The 22449-nt window shown below is 49.2% G+C and overlaps 1 protein-coding gene across 4 annotated transcripts in view; it reads left to right on the top strand.

Annotated features, from left to right (window-relative positions):
• Positions 1 to 22449, top strand: part of YTHDC2 (YTH N6-methyladenosine RNA binding protein C2) — a 2707399-nt gene that overhangs the window by 1229018 nt on the left and 1455932 nt on the right. For all 4 annotated transcript variants that reach the window (XM_069625524.1, XM_069625523.1, XM_069625522.1 and 1 more), the window contains exon 12: positions 17489 to 17615. In XM_069625524.1, coding sequence (XP_069481625.1) covers positions 17489 to 17615 — 127 coding nt within the window. The remainder of the gene's footprint in view (positions 1 to 17488; positions 17616 to 22449) is intronic.

Below are 22449 nucleotides of genomic sequence, written 5' to 3'. Positions count from 1 at the left end.
CCATCCGGCCAAGGCCTCTATCGAGACAGTCGCGGCGGCCCTGGCTCAGCCTGTGGAGGCTACACCAGTGGTGGCGACCTCGGGGCTCAGAGTCTCCCTGCCACCGCGGAGGGAGTCCTCTTTTATGCCCATCGACAGGACCCCCGTGAAACCTCTGACGGAGAAGAAAAAGGGGGGGCAGGAGGTCGTTGTGGATTCGGCCTCAGCCTCTGAGGAAGAGCTGATCGAGGTCTTAAGCCACGGCGTTGGCGTGGAAGAAGACCAGCCCGTCGGGAGGGATCCCGACGTAGGAGATGACGATCTCGTCGAGGGTGCCGACGGGGCCCCTGACCGCCCGTCGGACTCCCCTCAACCAGCGCCGCAAGACAACTCGGCGGCCATTTTGTTGGCTATACAGTCCTTATGCTCGGAGATAAGGACGAGACTGCCGTTACCACCAGCGGAGGAACCGCTCCCGACGGGGGACCCGGAGCCAGGCCCTTCTGGGAGCCCTCCCCCTAAGAGAAGAAGGATTCACCCTCCACCTCCTTTTCAGCCATCGCGCCCTGTTCAGCCCTCCTCCCCGTCCACGACTCGTGGGGATGATACAGGGACTGAAACGGCCGCGACGGGTACGGACGACGAGGTTTACGACGAGGATCTGCCGTCGTCACCTCCCACCCGGGCTTCCCCGCCCGACGAGATTGGATCGTTTCACTCCATGATCGCCAGGGCATCCGAGCTCTTCCAGCTCTGCCCGGAGGAGAAGAAGAAGGAAGGTTTCCTTTATCAACGGCGCGAGGCCAAGAGGAAGACGGTCCTCTCCGTGCCTCTACTAGACGATATTTGGGATGAGGGCCTCGCCCTCCTCAAGAACCCATCCACGACGCCGGCTAGAAGGGATCGGTACGAGAAGAAGTACCGGGTCCCGGACGCGGCCCCCTTGTGCCTCCGGGCACAGCCGACCCCGGACTCCTTCGTCTCCGCGGTGGCCATGAAGAAAGCCGGGGGGTTGCGGCCTCTACGTCGACTTCCCCGCCGGACGGCGAGGGAAAGAAATTGGATACGATGGGACGCAGGGTCATCTCGTCTGCAGTGACGACGATTAAGGCGGCCAACGCCTTGGCTATCGTAGCCCGCTACGACAGGGAGCTGTGGTACAAACTGGCCCCCCTACTGGACTTCCTACCGGAGGACAAGAGGGCGGATGCCCTAGAGATCTTGCAGGAAGGTGAGGTGATGTCGGACCACGCCATTACGATTGCGACGGACATCGCCGACACTGGACTTCGCCAGTTGGGCAACGGCGTGTGCCTTAGGCGGCGTGGATGGCTCAAGGCTACTGACTTCCGTCAAGACGTGCAGACCAGAGTCTTGGACATGCCGTTCGATGGAAACAACCTGTTTGGGAAAACAGTGGACGATTCCCTTCAAGCCATCAAAGCAGACACGGAGACGGCCCGGGCTCTTGGGGTTCTCCAGCAACGGCGGCCGCCCTTTCGGAGCGGCGGAGGCAAGGGTGCCTCAAAGGTTCCGGCGGCGGATTTTCCACCTACTGTCAAGCGGCCCGTTCGTCGTCGCAGGAAGCTTACAGGGGACGAGGCAAGTCAGGCGGACCCCGCCGTCGTCGCCAAGGAGGTCAAGGCGCAAAGCCTCGTCGAAGCAGGACTGAACCGGCCGTGGGGTCGGGCCCCCACCGAAGCACCCCGGTGGGAGGCCGGCTGGCGAGCTTCGTCAGCGTGTGGGAGTCCATCTCCACCGACCGTTGGGTGCTGGACGCCCTAGCCCAGGGTCACGTGCTCGAGTTTCAAAGAAGGGGCCCGCGCGTCCCCCCTGTGGCCAGGAAAGAACATCACGTCCCTCAACTTCTCTTGGAGGTAAAGGCGATGCTCAGGAAGGGCGCCATCGAGCTCGTCCCAAAGAGGCTTCCGGGCTCCGGAGTTTACTCAAGATACTTCCTCGTGAAGAAGAAGACGGGAGGATGGCGTCCCATCCTGGACCTACGACGACTGAACAAATTCATCAAGGCACAGAAGTTCCGGATGGTCACCCTCCAACACGTCCTGGGTCAGCTGGAGGAGGGCGATTTCCTGTCGTCGTTGGATTTGGAGGATGCCTACTTCCATATTCCCATCCTAAAGGGACACCGAAAGTTTCTCAGGTTCGTGCTCCAAGGGCGTCACTATCAGTTCAGAGCCCTTCCCTTCGGACTAAGGTCGGCACCCAGGGTGTTCACCAAGTGCCTCGCACCGGTGGCGGCGCAGCTGCGCCGAGAGGGGATCCACGTCTACCCCTACCTGGACGACTGGCTCATCCGAGCCAAGACGAAGGAGCTCGCCGTGGAGCACATGGCAAGGACCGTCCAACTTCTCACGGACCTGGGATTCTCCGTAAACTACGCCAAGTCCCACCTGGTGCCCGCACAAGACGCACTGTTTCTGGGAGCGAAGCTCGACAGTGTCGCTTCTGGCCTCCCCGTCGAAGGAAAGGACGAGGGCCATTCTGGGCAAGGTACAACGGATGCTGGTTGCGGACGCGGCCAGAGTGAGGTCCATCAAGTCCCTCCTCGGAATGATGTCTTCTTGCATTTACCTCATCCCCCTGTGCAGGCTCCGGATGCGCCCGTTGCAGGAGTTCCTGGACGCGCGCTGGATCCAGACGACGGGCAGCTTCGAGGAGAGGATCACACTCGACGAGAGTTTCCGACGAGCGATCCGGTGGTGGGGCACCCGCGCACATCTGACGGCAGGCATGGACTTCCAGACCCCCGGCCACCAGGAGACAGTGACCACGGATGCCTCCCTGGAAGGGTGGGGAGCGCACACCGAGAATCTGCACGCGAGAGGCCTTTGGCTCCCGACGGAGAAGGCCCTCCATATCAACGTCCTGGAGCTCCGTGCAGTGCTTTGGGCCCTCAGGTCCTTCCTTCCGTCCCTCAAGGGCAAGGTGATGAGGATCTTCACCGGCAACACCACCACCATGTTCTACATCAGGAAACGGGGCGGAACCAGGTCCCCAGCCCTGTCCAGGGAGGCGCAGGATCCGTGGCATTGGGCCGTCGCCCAAAGGATGTTGGTGCCGTTTCATCTGGCAGGGATAAAAAACACCATTGCCGACTCACTCAGCAGGGAGCTGCGCTCGTGCCACGAGTGGGAACTACGACAGGATCTAGTGGACCGCCTCTTCCGACGGTGGGGCACACCCCAGATCGATCTGTTCGCGACGGCGACGAACTCCAAGTGCCGGAGGTCGCCAGCAGGTTTCCCCAGCCGAGGAGCATGGGCGATGCTTTCTCGTTCCCCTGGGAGGGCCTGTTCCTATACGCGTTCCCTCCATTGCTGATCCGGCTCATCAACCAGCTCAAGACGTCCCGGTGCAGGATGATCCTCGTCGCACCTGCGTGGCCGAGGCAGATATGGTTCCCGGACCTTCTGGATTTGTCAGCGTCCCCGTCAATCAAGCTGCCAGTGGACGCGGATCTGCTCTCCAGGGAAGGAGGCGCCATCCTCCATCACGACCCGAAGTCGCTGAACTTGCAGGCCTGGCTCCTGCAGCGTTAGAGTTTGGAGGATACGACATACCGGCCGACTGCAGAGAGGTTCTTGCAAAGGCCAGGGCGTCCTCAACTCTTAAATGCTACGGACACAAATGGAAGAGGTTCTCTGTCTGGTGCCACGCACAGAAGATTAACCCTCTGCGGATTACGGCTCCCCAAATACTGCCGTACCTACTGACGCTGGCCAAAGCTGGACTGGCGCACGCATCCATCAAGATTCATCTTGCTGCGATCTCCCGATACACCAGAACCACGGGGCGGACGTCCTTGTGGTCTCATTGTCTGGTGAAAGAGTTCATGAAGGGACTGTTCAGATTGTTCCCGCCGGTGAAGGCTCCGGCCCCGGCGTGGGAGCTCAACGTGGTGCTGACCAAGCTCATGGGACCTCCGTTCGAGCCTCTGCACTCGGCCCCGTTGAAGTTCTTGTCGTGGAAAACAGCGTTTCTTGTGGCCATCACCTCCGCATGACGGGTGGGAGAGATCCAGGCCCTTTCCTGCAAGGCCCCGTACTTGACTTTTCACGACACGAGGATAGTGCTCAGGACGCACCCCTCCTTCATGCCCAAGGTGCCGTCGGACTTCCACCTCAACGAACCCTTGGTGTTGCCTGTTTTCTTCCCGTCGCCTTCGTCGCCGGCTGAGAGGACTCTGCACTCACTGGATGTGGCTAGAGCGCTGAAGTTCTACGTGGACCGCACAAAGGGTTTTCGGAAGACGTCACAACTCTTTGTGAACTTTGGACCTTTCAATCAGGGGAAGGCTCTCTCGAAGGCTTCCATTTCCAGATGGCTCTCAGGCTGTATCATGTACTGTCATCGGTTGGCAAACCGACCCCTGCCTGGCCGTCCGAGAGCCCATTCCACCAGAGCGATCGCAGCTACCACGGCGTTCCTATCTGGTGTGCCCTTGCTGGACATCTGCAGGGCTGCTACGTGGAGGTCGACGCACACCTTCACGAAATTCTACTGCGTCGATCGGGATTCCAGGGAGGAGTCCAGGGTCGGCCAAGCAGTGCTGCGCAACCTGTTCGCCTAAGGTGAGCCTGGTGAGGAGGTAAGATTTGCTTAATGTTGAGTTTGATGTAATGCTTAATGTTGAGCCTTTGCCACCTCCCGTGGTTGTGCATGTGTGTACTGCTATGTATTCTTTATTCATGAGCATGTGAATCCATGCCAGACCCCATGCTGGAGAAGGAACAAGTTACTTACCTGTAACTGTTGTTCTCCAGCATGGGTCTGGCATGGATTCACATGCGAACCCTCCCGCCTACCCCTCTGCGGCTCTTCACTTGGTCATACTGCCACTTCACGTGCTACCAAATCTGAAGATGGCTGCCAGAGGCGGGGCTTAGGTAGAGGGCAGTCATTGGCTGTGGTCAGTATGACGCAGAGATCAGTGATTGGTTACTACTACGAAAGACAGATCAGAAACGAAACTGATACTGGTTTTTTCTTTACCAAGGATTCCCAGCCTGACGACGGGGAATATTCATGAGCATGTGAATCCATGCCAGACCCATGCTGGAGAACAACAGTTACAGGTAAGTAACTTGTTCCTTTTCTTTAGTGAGGTGGGTCTCCTGTATTAAAGCTATATCTATTTTCTGCCTTCTTAGATACATCATGACCTTGTTCCTTTTTAGGTAGCTATTGAGCCCCCTGACATTCCAAGAAATTACCTTAAGGTCCCTCATGGACCAGCCACTTTCCGCCTCCCCTCTGTATCTTCCCAACCCCTGCTCGAAGCGCAACTGCTGATGCGTGTAAGCTTGTTCCCCAACCTAAACTACCCTTAACTATTAACACTGCAAACTCCCCCAACTTCCCTCCCTCCCCCCTCCTCACTCCCTTCCCTGCCCCAACTTAATCTTCAACTCTCTACGTTCCCTCCCCCCTCCCAATTGATGCTAAGCTCCATCCCTGGATCTCAGGCACCCCCACATCTAGCCCTTTTCTCGGCTATTTTCCAGGACTCAGGGCACAGCAGGAAGATATCGCCCTACTGGCGCTTTTGCTACTCTACCTACTGGGGATAGGTCGTCTACACCTGATGTCTCCTATATTAGCCATAGATCACTGCGCACTTGTAGCTCATATCTACCTTGTACACTTCTATATTCCAGTCCAACAAGTCCATCTATAGGGTATGTTAGTTAATTAGCATTCACACATTTTTAACGCGCCCATTGCACCCACTTCTGATATCACCACTGCAATTTCTCCCGCCCCCCCGCAATATTGAACATGGCGCCGGGTCACTTATCCTGCCCATCTCGTTCTTGGCCATCTCCAGACTCTGGGTAACCCTGGGTGTCCAGCCAGCATGCCGTCTCCTCTGGGGTTTCGAAGAAGTGTGCTTTGCCTTTGTGTAAGACCTTGAGTTTCGCGGGGTACAGAAGCATGTATTTGAATCCGGCCATTCACAATCTTCTTTTCACTGCCACATAGCTATACCGCTGTCTCTGTACCAGCATGGTATAATCCGGGTATGCGGTGACAGTCGCCAACGCCCTTGTTATTGTTCCTCCTTTCTGAAAAAACTCCAGGATCTTTTCCATGTCTCTGTAGTTCAATATCTTTGCTATTATTGCACTGGCAGGAGCCCCAGGTTGAGGTCTCCTCATCAGGGCCCTATGCACTCGTTCAACCGCGAACCCCTGGGAGAGCTTGCTAGCCCCTATTTCCTGGATAATCATGTACTCCACATAGTCCGTGGGATCCAGGCCTTCTTCTCCTTCCGGTAGGCCCTCCACGCGTATGTTATTGCGTCTTGCTCGCCCTTTGGCCTCCTCAGCTCGGTTTTTGAGGTTGGACACTTGTTGTTTTGTTATGTGGACCTCCTTGGCGTTGGAGGTGCTGACCTCCGTGTTGGTCTTCACGGCACTCTCTAGACCACTCGTTCGTTCTGCCAGCGCTCTCACATCCTGTCTCAGTAGGTTAACCTCTATCCCTACTGTGTCAATCTTAGTTTCCAGTGCCGCTTTCAGATCTGCCATCGCAGCCTCCCACGAGGATTTCAGTTCCGTGACGGCTGCGAGGATCAGGTGGTCGCCCCTCGGCGAGGTCGTCTCTTCCGGTGTGGTGGCCATGGCCTGTGCAGGCGTGGTCGGGGGCTGCTGCAGCTTAGTAAAAATGTCCATTGTCGACTGTTTGCCTTTGACTTTGACCCCCTTGAGAGCCATTGTGCTGGACATCCCCGGCCCTGCCCGTCTACTGCACAATCTTGCGTCTCGCCAGTGGTGTGTTGGTACCTGTGTTGGCCCACAGCCTTGATTTTGCTGGTGCATGCCCTCTGTGGCGCCACCTGCTGTGTGCGCTTATTTCTCCATATGCAGGTCTTCCATATGTGAGGTCTGCAGCTCTAACCCACTTGCCTTGTGGCTCTGCGTACTCTTAGTTACTCAGGGGGGCCCCAGCACTACGCCTGACCAGCGCTCTGGCCTTGGCTCAGTCCCCACAAGCCACCTCTCCTGTGTTTTTCGTGTGCACCGCCGCTTCGCAAGCAGTGTTGTTTCGGCGGTGTGGGACGGGCCAGGTGCTAGTTTGCTTGCCTAGTGGCTTTTTGCAGGGCAACCTGTGTTTTAGCGCCCATTTAGGCAGTCCAGTGTTCCACCCGTGCTTCGCCGAGGGTGCCCTTCTTACTTCTCCATGCCCTTTCAGCGCATCTTCCAGTGGCAGCCTCCTGATGCCTCAAGGCTTGCCATCTATCTCCTTTGTGAGAGGCTTCTTCATTTGTGACACCCGCCCGGTGCTCCTTTCTTTATCGTGTTTCTCCCTGGTCCACGTTCTGGGTGCGCTGTACTTGCTATGTGGTGCACCTTGACCTGCAGGGGGTTGGTGCAGCAGTGCAACTTGGCAATTTGTGGCAAGGCTGCATCTGCCGCTTCTTCGTCTTACCGGCAGGCTGTATTGATTGGCAGTGGCGGTGTCCTTGTTCCCGTAGGTTCCGTTTTATATTGCAGTTGGGTGGTGTTCCCTTTGTCTTTTATGGCAGCACGTCTTGTGTGTATCACAGCCGCGCTTCCATTATGTGTGCGCCCGCAATGTCCACTTTGTTTTTTACAGCCGCTCTTCGTTTCAGGCTGCAGAGGTGTCCCCCGGCTGCGCCCAGCACCGCTGAATTCAGCTCAATTTACGGGCGTTCAATGCCCTCACAGTGGGCCCCCAGGCGCCGCAGCGCGTCGTCCCCGCTCCTCTTCCAGGGGAGCCCGCTTTGAGGTCTCGGGCACCTCCGTGGCAGCCCCCCACCGCCACGTTTTTCGCAGGTGCTCCGGTGCGGGCAGGCTTGCTCAGTTAGGTTTCCCAGTGCCCCGCTGGGTGTGTGCTTCTCGGTGCCTGGCTATTGTCCGTACCTCACCGGAAAGCGCCGGCTCCTCTGGTCACTTCAGCCCATGTCACGGTCCTCACTCCCAGGGGTTCCTTTGTCCGCGTCTCGCCGCCATTTTGCTACCTGCTCCGCAGCACTCGCCAGTAGCATCAAAGTTCTGTAACTTTTGATGTATCCGTTCAATCAGCATGCGGCAACGTTTGTTGGAGTCCGTATATATCCATAGCGTTGTGGTCATCTTTTCTTGTCGGAATTTTTGGTTCAAATGCATGCGCTTGTCCGGATCCAGGAACTCACAGGGAGAGCAGCCTAGTCCATGGCTGCCAAGCCACGCCCCGACCTTCACCAACTTATTTTGTACGGGTTTCGCCTCGTCAGCCAACCTTCTCTGTGCTATTTCCTTCTCTCTTTCTTTGATCCTCCTACAATGATGTACTATAATACTCTGAATTTCAGGCCAGCCTTTGGCTTCTATCCCAGCTATTTTATCCAAGGCCTTCTGTACCTCCTTTGGGAGGCCTCTTTTGATGATAAAGTAAAAAAGGGATGTGGATTGATACCATGCCGTGCCCGTTTCTGATCTCCACAAGTCCTGAACCCGAAGAATGAATTGCGCAACCTCCTCCTCCTCACCCATGGTACATTGCATTACCAAGTGTAAATCTGGCGTGTCAGGGAAGCTTCTCCGCAGTGCTTCCCACACTTTTCACATTGTTAAAGGCTGACCCGTCATGGCAGTCACAATTTATTGGTACTCCAGGAAAACCTGCCTTCACCCACACAACGTCTGCTTGATCTCCCACTGCAGACACTAATACACTTTTTACATCTCCTATGGCTAAAGGCTGCTGTATTCTTTTCAAATGCATGTAGCCACTTCCATGCCCCTCCCGAAAGTGGGGGGGGGGGGGGGGAGTACCTTCAACAAGTTATTTTTGTCTATCTGTGGCCATGGTATGTAATGGGGTCTCCCTGCTCCGAGAGGCATTTGCATTCGTACTTTGCTTCCCTTCCTACTTCCCTTTACTCCATTGGCTTTGCCCAGTGACATGTTTCCCAGCCTGCTCCTCAACTTTCCCTGCCATCTTTCCTTCACTACCCCATCCTCTGGGTCCTCTCGTAGTGGTAGGGACAATCCTGCTGCTGCCGCCCCCTCTTCGTACTCGTCTAAATCACTCCACACTTCATCTATCTCCTTGTCTGAGTCCCCACTTCCTTGTTCCTCCCCTGCTTTGCTTCCTCCTCGTTCTGCTCGCACAATTTTTATGGGGGTATCATTTAGGTGGATGAAAAAACTCTCCTGACTTCCATTCATGTTCGGGCCTGTAGGTATGTTCCCCTGTAGCAACCGCGAAGGTGTTGGCCCTCCCGTTGCACTTGATGGTGCTTCCCCTCCCCCAGGTAGCATTTATCCTCAGTCACATAATGCTCGCAATCGTGTTAACTCCATCTGTGTTGAGGCCAGTTGTCATTCTAAATCCCCAGTGAGGCGCACTATGTTTACTGGAGGCGCACTCGTTGGCCTGTACAGCCCTCTAGGGTCATAAGGGGAGGGGCTGTGGCTGCGGAGGTTGGAGGGGCACTAGGTTCTGGCAAATAAGATGGATCGCTCTCCCCTGCAGCAGGCCTAGTTAGTAGTGGGTGTAGTCTAGTGAGGTCATTGTCCCCCGTTTTTATCACTTTTTCTTCTGTTGTTACCCCTCCCCTGTTGGGGCTGCTGCTGCTTCCTGCAATACCTCTTTTATTACATCATTACCAGGGGATGCATCTTCAAACATCCTCCAAAGGTCTAATATCTCGTGCCTATTTTGGAGCTGCTTTTCCCCAATATTTTGCTAGCAGGTGGGTTGTCACAAGATCTAACACTCTTTTGTGAAATGATCCTCCTTCTGGCCACACTTGGGATGATCCCTCTCCCTTTATTTCCGTGAGCCACTGCTCATGATATTTTTGTATTTTCTCACTGTACATGGGGAGGTGTTGGCAGATATGGGCCAAAGGTGTCTCTCCCCCCATGGCTCTCCTGTTTACCTTTTTGCTTACTCGTGTGTGTGTATATAGTGTGTCACAAATACTACCTGAAAAATTCCTCTGTTTACTCTGGCAATAGTTCAACATTCACTATATAGTACCACAAACCCTTGTTACTTACACTTTCTTTGTTTCTATATGAACGACAAAGAACACACTTTCAGTACTTCTTTCATGGACGACAAACTTACATCTACTCTTTGAACGAACCAACAAATTTGACTGTAACGACAATTAACATATAACATATATTTTGCTTTGATGATAAGTATACTCTCCCCTATCCTAGTCACATTTATCCGTATTCTGTGCTCCCATTCACTCTTCTTGCCCTCCTTCCCTGAGCCCCTGCGGGCTGTCTTCTAAGAGAGTTATGCTTATCAGAAAAATAATTTACAAAATGTACTAATGTCTCCCGAGTGTACTCAATATATGAGACTTCTACGTTTTTTATCTCCACTTATTTCCTGCACTGGTCGAGACAATGCTACATGACGCCGCCTTCTATCCCCCTTCGGAGCTAGGTTCCTGTACTTCTCCCTTATTCCGTTACCTCTGTATTCACAACCTAATGGCTATATAATGAAAAGAGAAGAAAAACCCTATCAGTTACACTCACACAGTCCCTAGACCCAAAATTGGACTCTCCACTATGTTCTTATTGCAATCCTTACACCAATTATATTTCCCTTCTTTGAGATTCTCGCAACCAGTACTCACGTGTCCGGGATGATCCGAGAGCCTCCGTTCACAGTCTATCCACAATCGGGCCGCACCCCAACCAAGCTGTGACCCGCCTTGGCGAGCAGTCGGGTATTCGCAATGCGGGGACCCTTGGAACCTCTTCTTTTGTGCGCACACTGGTCAGCCGCAGGAGGCGATGGTTTTGCTGGGGCGCGTCACGGATCTCGCCGCACGGCACATAGGTTTCTCTAGGTGCACCGTCGATCACGTCGCGGGGGTCACCAAGTGAAAGTACTCACTCCCCACTATAAAAAAGAAATTCAGAATAAAGACACACCCCAGTAGGGAATGAGACCACGAGAGATGATTGTGAGTTGTCAAAAATGTATATAAAATTCAGCATCCAGAGAACTCTGCTGCCTCGAGAGAGCTCTGGCAAACAATACAAATACAACTTACTTTTAAACGGTTACAACGTCATCAGTGATAATTTCTATACTGTTAGTAAATTACAATATCATTGGTTAGAAGGGAGGTGCACATATAGTTCTTTATGGGCCGGCTCCACATGACTGGCAGATGACTTGGCAGGAGGTTGGACATCAGGTGATGCAGCTGGGCCGGTCCGTGCAAGGTGAAGGTTAGGCCAGGTCGGAGAGGTGACTGGACCTCACTAACTAATCTATATACTTATTCTAAACACACAATAAACTATGAACATCAATATACCTTTGAACAAGTCTTATAGGTCTGTAAATTACACACACATGATTATATTGTCGTACATTGGGTCATTCATAAGGTGAGGGGTGCAGGGGTCTTGTCTTCCATGATAACTTGGAGACTGGGCTGGTCTGGCACATCAGGGCGAGGCGGGGAGTAGAGTGGCACATGTTAGTTTAATGCAGGATATATCGTGACAGGGGTCTGGGTTTATTGGGGGCACTCAGGGGTGCTCAGCACAGTGGGGGGCACACTTCTGTTACATCAAGAGAATACCTTAGGAGTGCACAGGGTTACACTAGCAGTCATTTTCCAACAGCAAGGGTGAGGGGTGCAGGAGCAGGTTTGTGGAGATGGATGAGCTACAAGGCATGGTTCGAGCTGGTTCACACACAGGACAATGATCTCCGAGGAAGAGTGATATGATACATAGTTTTAATTGTAGCAGCTAGCTTCAGCGCATCCGTGAGAAAGGGACTTGGGCTGCGCAGAAAAGGTTGGGGCGGTTAGAGCTCGTTGGGCGCAGCGCTGCAGAGAGTAGAGGAGGCTTTGTAGATGCTGAATTGCGGCCTAATCCAAAGATGGAGTCGAGGGCACACAAAATAGAGTCCAAGTGTGTCTGGCAATAGCCCCACCTCTGCTCCAGCCCAAGTCTTATTCCTCATGGCAGCAAAAGGGCGGAGGAGGCGCCCCCCACTAATGCAAGAGCAAGTGGTTCATTTTGTGTAGAATACATGGGGGGCGCTAATTCGCCCCTTCCTTCCTTACAGAATTTATCACGTCTCTTAGTGGCTGAGCAAAAACATGCAACTTTGGGCAGCAGACTGATGAAAGGCTGAGAGACCTATTCATGCTCGAGCGCAGGGACAGTAAGATTAGGGAGCAACTCTGGTCGAAGGGAGATCCTCCTTTAGAAGAAGTGCTGCGTATGGTGAAGAAAATGTGTTGAGACACTAGAAAAGAAAGTCTTGCAGCATAGCTCAGTGGAAGTTAAGAGTGGCAAGACAAATTAAATGGTAGGTTCAGTTTCCGAGAATGGAAAAACCACTGGTGCTGTCAAGGCAAGATCAGGAAACCAGCTCAATAAACATTTGCCGTGGATAATTACAATGCCCTTGCATAAAAAGGTGTTACAGGTGTGACCCCGTGGGTCACTTTGCAAATAGTCACACTTGCCCAGCACTGGAGGTCATATGCATCAAACTCAAATGCAAGGGCGAGTTGACGAAATCTTGCTGGTCACATAAAATCAATATCATTGTTGAAATGCACGAGTATGCTGAAGAGGCAGTATTTGTGGTGGGTGACGAAGAAGAAGAACTTGATGGGCCTAAGGACATAGCAGGGTTCAATGCACAACTTGTTGAGATGATGATTGATTCAGGTGCGAAGTACACTCTACTCCCAAAAGCAGTCTTTGATCGATTATTCCCAGGAAAGGAATTGCTGTGCCTGAACAATAAGCAAATATCCTTTTGTGGGGCAATAATAAGTATGGTAGGGTGGTTCATAGAAGATTACGAGTTTAAAGGAAGGGCAGCCACAGGATCAGCAGGGTCTGCCGACCAACGTCCTGTGAGGTTGGTAAGACGGCCTGACCGTTTCAAGAATGTTGTCGCATATCGATGAAGGGGGAGGTGTGTAGTATGCTTGCACCACAGGTTGGAATTGGAATGAGGGATGAGAATGTGGAGAGGGGAGAATGCGGAGTGCAAGCGAGAGTGGTTGGGGGACTGGGAGTGGATGGTGGTCCATGTGCTGGTGGGGCAATACATTTAATGCACCTAAGAAGATAATAAATACTTTTCCTTTTGAACATGCTGTTCGCGGAAGTGCATTACTTCACCCAGCCCCTCAGCTCCCCCCTTTGCTTTCTTATGGGCAGAGAACATCAGGAACATGTAAGGAGAAGGGACTGTGCCTTAGACGACATTGATCTTGCTTAAATAAGCAGGAGGAATGCCATCTCAACCTCAGGCATCATCAAGGAGACAAAACAACTGTTTTTACATGTTTTGCTAAGTTAAATGCCTGAACATCAAAGGACTTCAAATAGTATTGGCTACATGTGAATTTTGATTAATAGAAGAAAATAATTATGTACCCGATTGGGTGGCACTCTGACAACTTCCCTACTATGTTAATTCAAATACATTATGCAGTGGTTACCTTTTCTCTTCCTCTCAAACCACACCCCATAACATGAAAAGCATGAAACCAAACTATACCTACTGTGCATATGTGATCCTATCACTTTTTTGCTAAAAGGACATAACGGAATAGAATCTGGCACAGCTTTGCTAACTGGACATGATTAAATCTAATACAGCTTTGTTAATTTTGTATATTCTTCACAGCTGCGAGTACCAGAGAACTGGATAGCCATGCTGCATTTACCAGGGATTTGATAGCAATAACCTGACAATGGTTGTGAGTACCTGGTGTTTTTAGAACAAACATTGAACTAGTGCGAATACTCTGGTGTAGATAAACCTGGAATAGGGTGCGCACACCAGAACACACCATTCCAATAGCTGACAAATGATGTTACTTCCAGAGTGTATGACAACAACAACTGGCCATGATGAGAGTACCTATTTATTTTATTCATTTGGGTTTTGTTACATGCTAAAAAATGGGTGGCAGAACTTTCTGAGTTTGAGCATATGATCTCAATCCGTATAAATTGCTTATACATCAACTAAAAGTATTTTTTTTCAAGGTTTGTTTAAATAGAGATGATACTTTCTTTGGCCAAACTTATAATTTAGTTGCTTGCTTTAAAGGCCACATAGATGCCTTACTGAAGCAGGTAATTGGGCCCATCAATAGCGATGTGCTTTTGAGCTTTGGCTTTCACCCTTGTAAATATTTAAGAAAACAAAGAGAATACATATGTAGTATTGCACAGTTAAAAGTGTTTGCTGGAAGGCGTAATTTGCTCTCTGAAAGAAAAGTGTGCAGCCCAGCCTACAATGTCTGAGTGAGAAGGTAGATCTGGGGGATCCCAGGGAAAAGAAATAAATGTTCAAGGATCGTTCTACCTGTAAAAGAATATGATCTCTATGCACCTTCACAGAGCCTTTATTTAATTTGGCATCCCCACTTGTATGTCTGAGGAATGCAAATTATGCAAAGACTTTTTCGAAAAGATGCTCACAGAAGCAGATACTTTTGTTTCTTTTCAAATCTGCGTTTTGTTTCTTTGTAGAATGACAAAAAAATTAAATTGTTACAGCAAGGCTCAAGACACTATCCTGATGAATTAACACATTGCTTTAGTATCATCTGTAGAAATGACAGCTGAAATACACAACTAAACCCAACAAAATAACTTTCCAAAACCAACTTCAATCCCTACCTACCCAATAGGAATTTGAGTAAGGGTACTCCTTCAGGTGTTGCGTTTCCAGCGAGCCTCCACTGCTGGCGTACGCACCTCTCTCGTTCCTTCTTGTTCTGCATGGCCTCTATTTTCGGCCATCTTGTTGCAGTCAACTGGAGGTTTTTTCTTAAAGGGACAGATTCTTTCTCTTGAAGATAGCTGTTGAGCCTTGCCACCTCCCGTGGTTGTGTATATGTACTGCTGTGTAATCGTATTCATGAGCATGTGAATCCATGCCAGACCCCATGCTGGAGAAGGAACAAGTTACTTACCTGTAACTCTGTTCTTGTCAAGATTGCCTTCTTAGGTTGCCCTCGTAGTGTAGAAGAAGAATTCTACCCTACAATGTAACCCTGTGTCTGGATATAAAATAAACCAGCACCAGGGATCAATTATTTGGAAGAATGGACCCAAACGCGCGTGGCAGGAGACTCCCTCGTGTGTGACCGTATTCCAGTTGAAAACAGTAATGCTTTTTATGCTGACGTTACAAGGAGCAGAAATAGCTGTTACAATATATAAGAAAAACAAGAATCCTTAATGCTTACACAAGGGACATCAAAAAACAGAAACATGAAATAGGACAGACACTCTTACCATGGGACTGGTAAAAAGAATTCCATAGGCAACCAATGCTCCAGTAAGACCGCCAGGTACAGGGGTGTGGGACTATTCCCGCCGGCACGCGTACGCCTAAGGGTCGGCAGTACAATCCCCGACGAAACGAGGACGCTCCTACCTCTGCCCCTGATGGTACCACGGCAGTCTCTAGTCCGTACCGGGGAACGGAGAGGAGTAGTGTACCGGCAGTCTTGATGAGGAGCACTGGTTAGGTGGATCCCCAGAAGCCGGAGGTAATCCTATGCAGTCCACGCGTGAGTATAAACCAGGTTGATCAAGTTGAGTGGCAGTGGCAATCCATAAGGCAGTCCAGGTCGGTAGCTGAGAAAAGTTCAGAAGACAAAACGTGAGACAAAGGCAAATCCTGGGCGTGGTCCGGTTCGGCAACAATTTAGCAGTGGGGCAGAACGGGGTTAGTTCCGCGGGAAGGCTGGAAAGATGAAAGGAGCAGGTAGGCAAAAGGTGAGGGGGAATTGCACCGACAAGAGAAACTCAGAGTGCAAGGTAGCAGGGCAAGACAGGAAAACAAGGGTTCAAGGAACAGGGAAACAAGGGTATTCACAAGGCACGTAGCAGACTCCAAATTCAAAATCAGAATCAACGAGTTTACTGCAGGCTAGAGTTTATCTAGTTGCGATCACATGACCTGAACGTGTGGCAGCCGTGGCGCGGGTCGACGTCGCTGCCCTAATCTCCATGGTAACCTCCAATGCAAGAACCCTGAAGGACGAGGTTGTACCAAGTTCTTATGGCCGTGAATTAAGCCTCTAATACGAGGTAACCGAGTGGATCGTGACCGCTGATGCAATGTAGCCTGACCCTGTTTTCTCTGAGACGGCGGGGACGGCGCTAGCCTATTTAGACTCCTGCAGATCCCGGGCCGATTCCTGACAGTTCTTTAGCATGGGTCTGACATGGATTCACATGCAAACCCTCCCTCCTTCCCCTCTGTGGCTCTTCTTGGTTCATACTGCCACTTTACATGCTCTACCAAATATGAAGATGGCCACCGGGGGTGGAGCTTAGGGAGAGGACTATCATTGGATGGGGGCAGTACCGCCCGCAGGACAGTGATTGGTTATAGGAGAGACGAGCAGTTTTTAGGCTAAAGCAAAACTGCTTTTAATGTTTACTGAGGATTCCCAGCCAGACAACATTGAATATTCATGAGCATGTGAATCCCTGACAGACCTATGCTGGAGAACAGGAGTTACAGATAATCCATACAAAATTTCTGAAATTTGTGTCCCCAACCTCTGTACTTTTTTGGTTTGTGTTGAATTGTAAAATTCATATAAAGTATTGCAAAAAAAACAACTCGGTAGTGTTTGTTAGTCTCCCTCTACAATCTTTTTGTATGGTCTGAATGTGTAGCTGTGTATACTGTATTGCTTGTTCAAATAGGAGGTATTGTTAAGGTATGCTTTGCAAATATGTTTACATTTACCCTGAAAACAAAAGGAGAGTGATGATGGATGTAGATTAGTATGATTCTAATAATCTGAAGGTTATTATATGTGTTTTCTTGAGTGTTTCAGTCCTATGCTCCCCTGCTTCTGAAGTGTATATAGGAATCCATAAAATCTCTGATCTCATTTATCAAATGTCTGAATAGGCATCTGTAGAGAAGTTTGAGGTAACAGATTTCCTCTACAGAGAGATTGGCCAGCAAGTCCAATAAATTTCAATAATTATTTGATTATTTTTATCCAAGCTGGATCTTTTGGTAATCAACCTCAGTAGTGACCTACCCCTCACGTAGGGCACAAATTGTGTGAACCTTTGGGCTAGAGCTGCTTATCCCTGGGTTGCTACTTTCAATGCTGATAAATTAGCATCCCTTGAAAATAGGTGCTTTATGCAGATTAAACATGATTATTTTGAATCAGATCTTGAATTGAACACAAACATATCATAAAGCAGGTTATGGTAATACTAGATGTTATTGTTCTTAAAATGGTGAAGAAAGAATATCCGTAAAATGTAGACGGTGATAAAAAATAAAAAATGGTTCAACTTCTTGTTTTTTGATTACTGTAATAGTCTTTTATCCGAACTTACATGTGCCCCAAAATGAGCCAACAACAAAGCAGCTCTTCTTTAAAATTGTTTAACATTAAATAAATGTAAATAAATGTTGCTGTCCATGAGCTGTATAAAATGGTCTCTCGTTTGTGTTTTAGTTGACTACAGACACAGTGAAACCAGTGCAACTCCGCTTATGGTTGCAGCAGGCCGGGGTTTCTCAAGTCAAGTGGAGCAGTTGATCAGCATGGGAGCCAACGTTCACAGTAAATCCTCAAATGGCTGGTGATTTTCCTACAACTCATTTTGATCTTATTTAGTAGAAAGCACATTTCCCTTGCAACATGTATTTACTATGACACGCCTTGAAATAACACATTGTGACAATTGATTGGTCTTGCTGCTTTAGGAACAGTCCATAATTCTAAATGTGAAAATCAAGTAGCAGGTCATTTGCATTTAAAAAAGCATTGTCATATTTTATGTTATGGTTATTTGTACCACACACTGCTTCCTTTTTAATGGTCTCGAGGCACTCGCGTGGATCTGAAATTAATAAAGGGAGGTGGTTTGTGGAGTAAAGAAAAAAGACAAGATGTTGTGCTTAAGTGTTGGTAGCATCAGGAGCAACAAGTGTCTGTGTGGGTGTTTTTTCTTGGTAGTATGACTATTCAGTAGATGTCGCCACTTCTCCCCAAGGGGGAGCCTTTTACCATGATGCCAGGGAGGCATCGCACACCCCCACATACTCTAGCCTCTCCTTCCTCTACTAACCTCTTTGTAGACAGTAGACCGATGTACCGTTTTAAGGCAGAGTACCTCACGGTTTTTGAAAGTACTCTGAGGAGTCAGGAATGAAACTTAGACACAAGTTAACCATTATTTTGGTTAAAGACTTTTATTGAAAATAAAAGGGGTTGGGAACATTCCTATCCGATCCTGCTCCTCTAAGAGGAATTTTCCTACCTAAACCAAAACTAAGAATCTGTCTGTGTCAGAATGTCCAAACAAAACTGTCCTGTCTCCAAAGTTCTTTTCTGACCCTCACACTACCTCTAAAGTGAACATGGAAATGTCTTTAACCTTGGATTGTTTGGAAAAGTGTTCCTAAAGAAAGAATAAATGACTCCAACACAAAACATTCTTCAAGGATAAAGGACCTTGCTCCAGAGGGTAGTTCCCTTCCCTTCATTTCTTTTTTACTCTCTGGGGTTTTACAAATAATACTTTGGGCCTTTCTTGACCAACACCACCATCTGCACGCAAAACTGTCTGGCTTTGTAATCTTGTCTCTTTCAGCACAGCTAGTATACTTTTCTGCCAAGTAGTGTTGCTCCTTCTCTCTTGGTTAACACAATCCCATTTCTCATTCCTGATGCTTCTTCTCAGGACTTCTTTGAATCTAATCAACACAATCCTTTAATTGCCTGGTATACTCTCTTGCCAGGGTTTCTTGTTCACACACTTGTAATTGCTTGGTATACTCTCCTGACAGGACTTCTTATTCTCACACACTTGTAACTACCTGGTGTACTCTGCTGCCAGGGCTTCTTGTTCTCATACACTTGTGATTGCCTGCTATACTCTCCTGCCAGGACTTCTATTCATACAGGATGTTTGTCCTCTCCCAGAGTTGCATATACATTTTGTTGGATAATGTATCCTCCTGATATATTATCCAATCCAGGTTTCCCATGTACTTGCACTGTATACATTCACATATTTGTGAAGGGTTTGTTTGTAGTTTCATTCCCCCTTTTTCTTTGTTGCTCATTTATGTTGTTCACAATTATTTGCCTTCAGCGTGGTTGCATGTACGCCCCCGATATCCCTGCAGCCTCTGGGTGCATTCACTGCCTCGTGTTGGTGTTCCTGGATTCTTTTGCGGTCAGCTGGTGAAGGGTTTCTGGCTGCTTCCTTCTCACGACCGCTTTTGCTTCCTTCTCCTGTCTTTTGTGGCTTCCACTTGACATTTCTGCTTCGTTCCGGTAAGTGAAGCGCTGCCTTCTGCCACCTGCATCCGCCCAGGAGTCTCTCACCGGCTCCTGGAGTTCCCACAGCATGTCCTGGTGCAAAAGCGTCTTTCTTCTTTGTTGGTGAGCTGCCTGGCTCCAACAAGCCAGGTCCAATCTTTCTGTCCTGCGTTCCTCACAGAGAGATGCCGCTCTCTCCCGCCAGTACCTGCATCAGCAGACCTCGACTCTCTGCTGTTTACATTTCCCGGACACAGGTGTATGCGAGCAACAACTAGCGTGCTTGCTGGGCTTGTGGCCTCCTTCTCTCTGCATTGCTCGATCCCTCTTCCTTGTCCCAGTATTTTGAGAATTCTGGGAAAGGAAGTCCATGGTTGTCAATTGACTCAAAAATCTTGGAGAAACATGTTCAAAGGTTTTCAATGGCAAGTCAGTTCTGGATGTATGATAGATGGAACTGGAAAAGGGGGTTTCATAAGTTTTACAAGGCAGACCAAAGTTGGAAGGTTGGTCTGTAAGTTTGGTGAAAAGGTTTTCCCTATTCTTCATAGGATACAGAGTAGATGTTCGAGAATAGGCCATGATGGTTTTAGATATGGGAGGGTTATTTTCAAGGGGAAATGGGGGGAATACCATGTTTCAGTCGATGAAGTCATGGCATCTCCCCGGAGGTAGTCTCCTCCCATGTGATCCTCCCTCATAGCCACTCCTAGTGTCAGGATCAGGTGGCGGCTGCCGTCCCCTGTCCACATGGAGTAGGTCACCACCAGGAAATCAGTGATGACTCCACCGGATTCATCACAGTACTGAGATGAAGAAGAATAACAGAAACATAGGTAATCTGAATACTGGGACGAGTTGGCCCCACAAAGCAACAAAGATGGAACCTGTGAAAGAGATGAAGGACTGATACAGTGGGCCCAGACACTGCTGGCAACATTGTATACAAATCGACAATGGACTAAATATTGTGTCTCTGGCAGCCGTGGAAGACGGCAGATGTGCTGTGCAGTCAACGCGGAAGATGCAAACCTGCGTTGCTGATACAAAGGGAGAGAGCTCCAAGGACGCTGGCAGTCCCCCGCATCTGATGATGGGCACATCTGCAGGAGCAGGCCGGAGCACAGCAGTGTTGAGAGGAGGAAGGCACGCAGAAGGCAGCCAGGAACGCCATCGCACAGACGCAGGGGAAGGCAAGACGCCGGAGAACCCGAACAGAATGCCTCCGATGGCAGGAAGCCACGACGACGTGCCAAAACCCTCAACAAGGGAAAGGGTGGCATAGGGTGGGAAAGGGTGGCATAGGAGACCCAGAGGGGATGCGCAGTGGCTTACCAAGAGGGCACATGCAGTTGTCCCTAGGCCTCTTTGCAATCATAAAGCTTTGGTGGCACGGCAGGGGCAGAAAGCCTACAAACCTTCTCGTCGTCATTGCAGTTGTGGAACGAAACCCGTTGACCACCAGTGAATGGTCGAGGGCCCCAAGTACCAAGTTAGTTTTGACCTGCTTGCATTTTTTTCTTTGGTCTTGGTGATGGAGAACAATTTGACAGAGGGTTTAGCTTTTTGCCTTTGTTCTAGTTTCGGGTCATGATTCAAAGAATGTTGCTTAATTAGATTATTTTTAATGGGCGGTGATTAAGTGGTGTGCTGATCCAAAGGTGTTGGGATGAATTCCTTTTGAGTATTCCTGCAAGTTTGTTCCCAGTTATTAGTCTTTTCATTGTGTTCTTACAGGGGATATTCTCCTGTTCGGTGGATGTCAGGCTGTCTGATGGCTGTGATGCTAGATGGGTTATTCCGGTATGGCATGGTGTCCCAAGATAATTGGAGTTAATAGAGTTTGTGGTTTTTTGCAGGTTTGTTCCTTGTTGAGTATTTGTTCTTTTGTTCATTCTGGTAGGACCTATGTTGAGTGGGTGTCAAGTTGTCTCACTGGGGTGCGTTAGGGCTCTGTGCTGTAATATTATTGTTTCTCGCTTGGTTGTGAGTTGTTCTTTATCCTGGTATCTGTGGGATGTACTAAATCAAAACATTTCAGTGGCTGCCATTTGGTTTTTCCTGTAGATTTGTTTCTTATTGTTCATTATAGCTGCATGTTCAATATGCTAAAGATCACTATTTTGTCCCTACCTTCTACCTGCATTATGAAAGCAAGTCAGAATAACTAGATAGGTGAGGCACCAATGGTTTTAAATATAGCATTGTTTATTTAATTGCTGCTTCTTTTGTCTACTGCAGGTATTTTCAGAACTGGCTCCTGCATAGCAGAACCGTGTTCGATACCCAATCAGCCGGAAAGCAGAGGCTTGGCAGCAGCACTAGGGGAAAGTGAATAATACAAAGGTGGTAGGAAAGAGTGGCCCGGGACATTGGGAGCTGGAAAGCAGTAGTCTCCACTCACATGTTTTTGGAAATACCAATGCACTCTGCAAACAGCCCTCCCCACAAATCCACGGTTTGCCTATGGCATTCTTAACCCTGTAGGCTATGGCCTAGCATTGATATAATTTCGGATCTTCATATCTGCTGTAAAGCTAGATTCTTCCAACTGATGTTAGATTTAGGTTTCTGTATTGGGCATGGCTTCTCTCCCTTTTGACAGCTTATTTTCCTTTTGCGGTCTCGATTCATATTCCTGTTCTGTCCTAACTGTTCTTTCTGCCCAACTGTCACTGAAAGAAATCTTCTCAATTTCTGTGCCTTAATTAATATCTTCTAAATCCTCCTTCTATAGTGACCATCTATACATCTTCTTGGGGGCTATTGATTAGGGAAAAGGTGCCTGGAATCTTATTTCATTGTTTTTGATGGTAGCGTTTTAAACCAAAGTCTTGCCTCAACCCTAATCCTCCATGTCTTTCTTTTTAGTGGGTTTGTGCTGTTGTGTACACAGTTTCTTTCAGTTCAAATTTCCCAAGAACTTTGTGATGTCATAAGGTCCATATAATCAAGCAGGTAGTTTATCTGCAGTTGGCACGAGGACCCTAACTGGACCCCGTCCATGGAATAACCATAACCTAGCAGTTTGATCATAATAGAGCTTGTTCTGGACTTGGCAGATGGATGTGTCACCAATTCTCCTATCAGGATGTTAAAATCTTTTTCCCACTGTTGTTCTGAGTCTTCGCCAAACATATCTCATA

This window comes from Ambystoma mexicanum, chromosome 6p (assembly GCF_040938575.1).
Source record: "Ambystoma mexicanum isolate Mex_15411 chromosome 6p, UKY_AmexF1_1, whole genome shotgun sequence".
Classification (NCBI taxonomy): domain Eukaryota; kingdom Metazoa; phylum Chordata; class Amphibia; order Caudata; family Ambystomatidae; genus Ambystoma; species Ambystoma mexicanum.
Note: the sequence above shows the minus strand (reverse complement) of the source record. Positions and strands in the feature narration are given on the sequence as shown.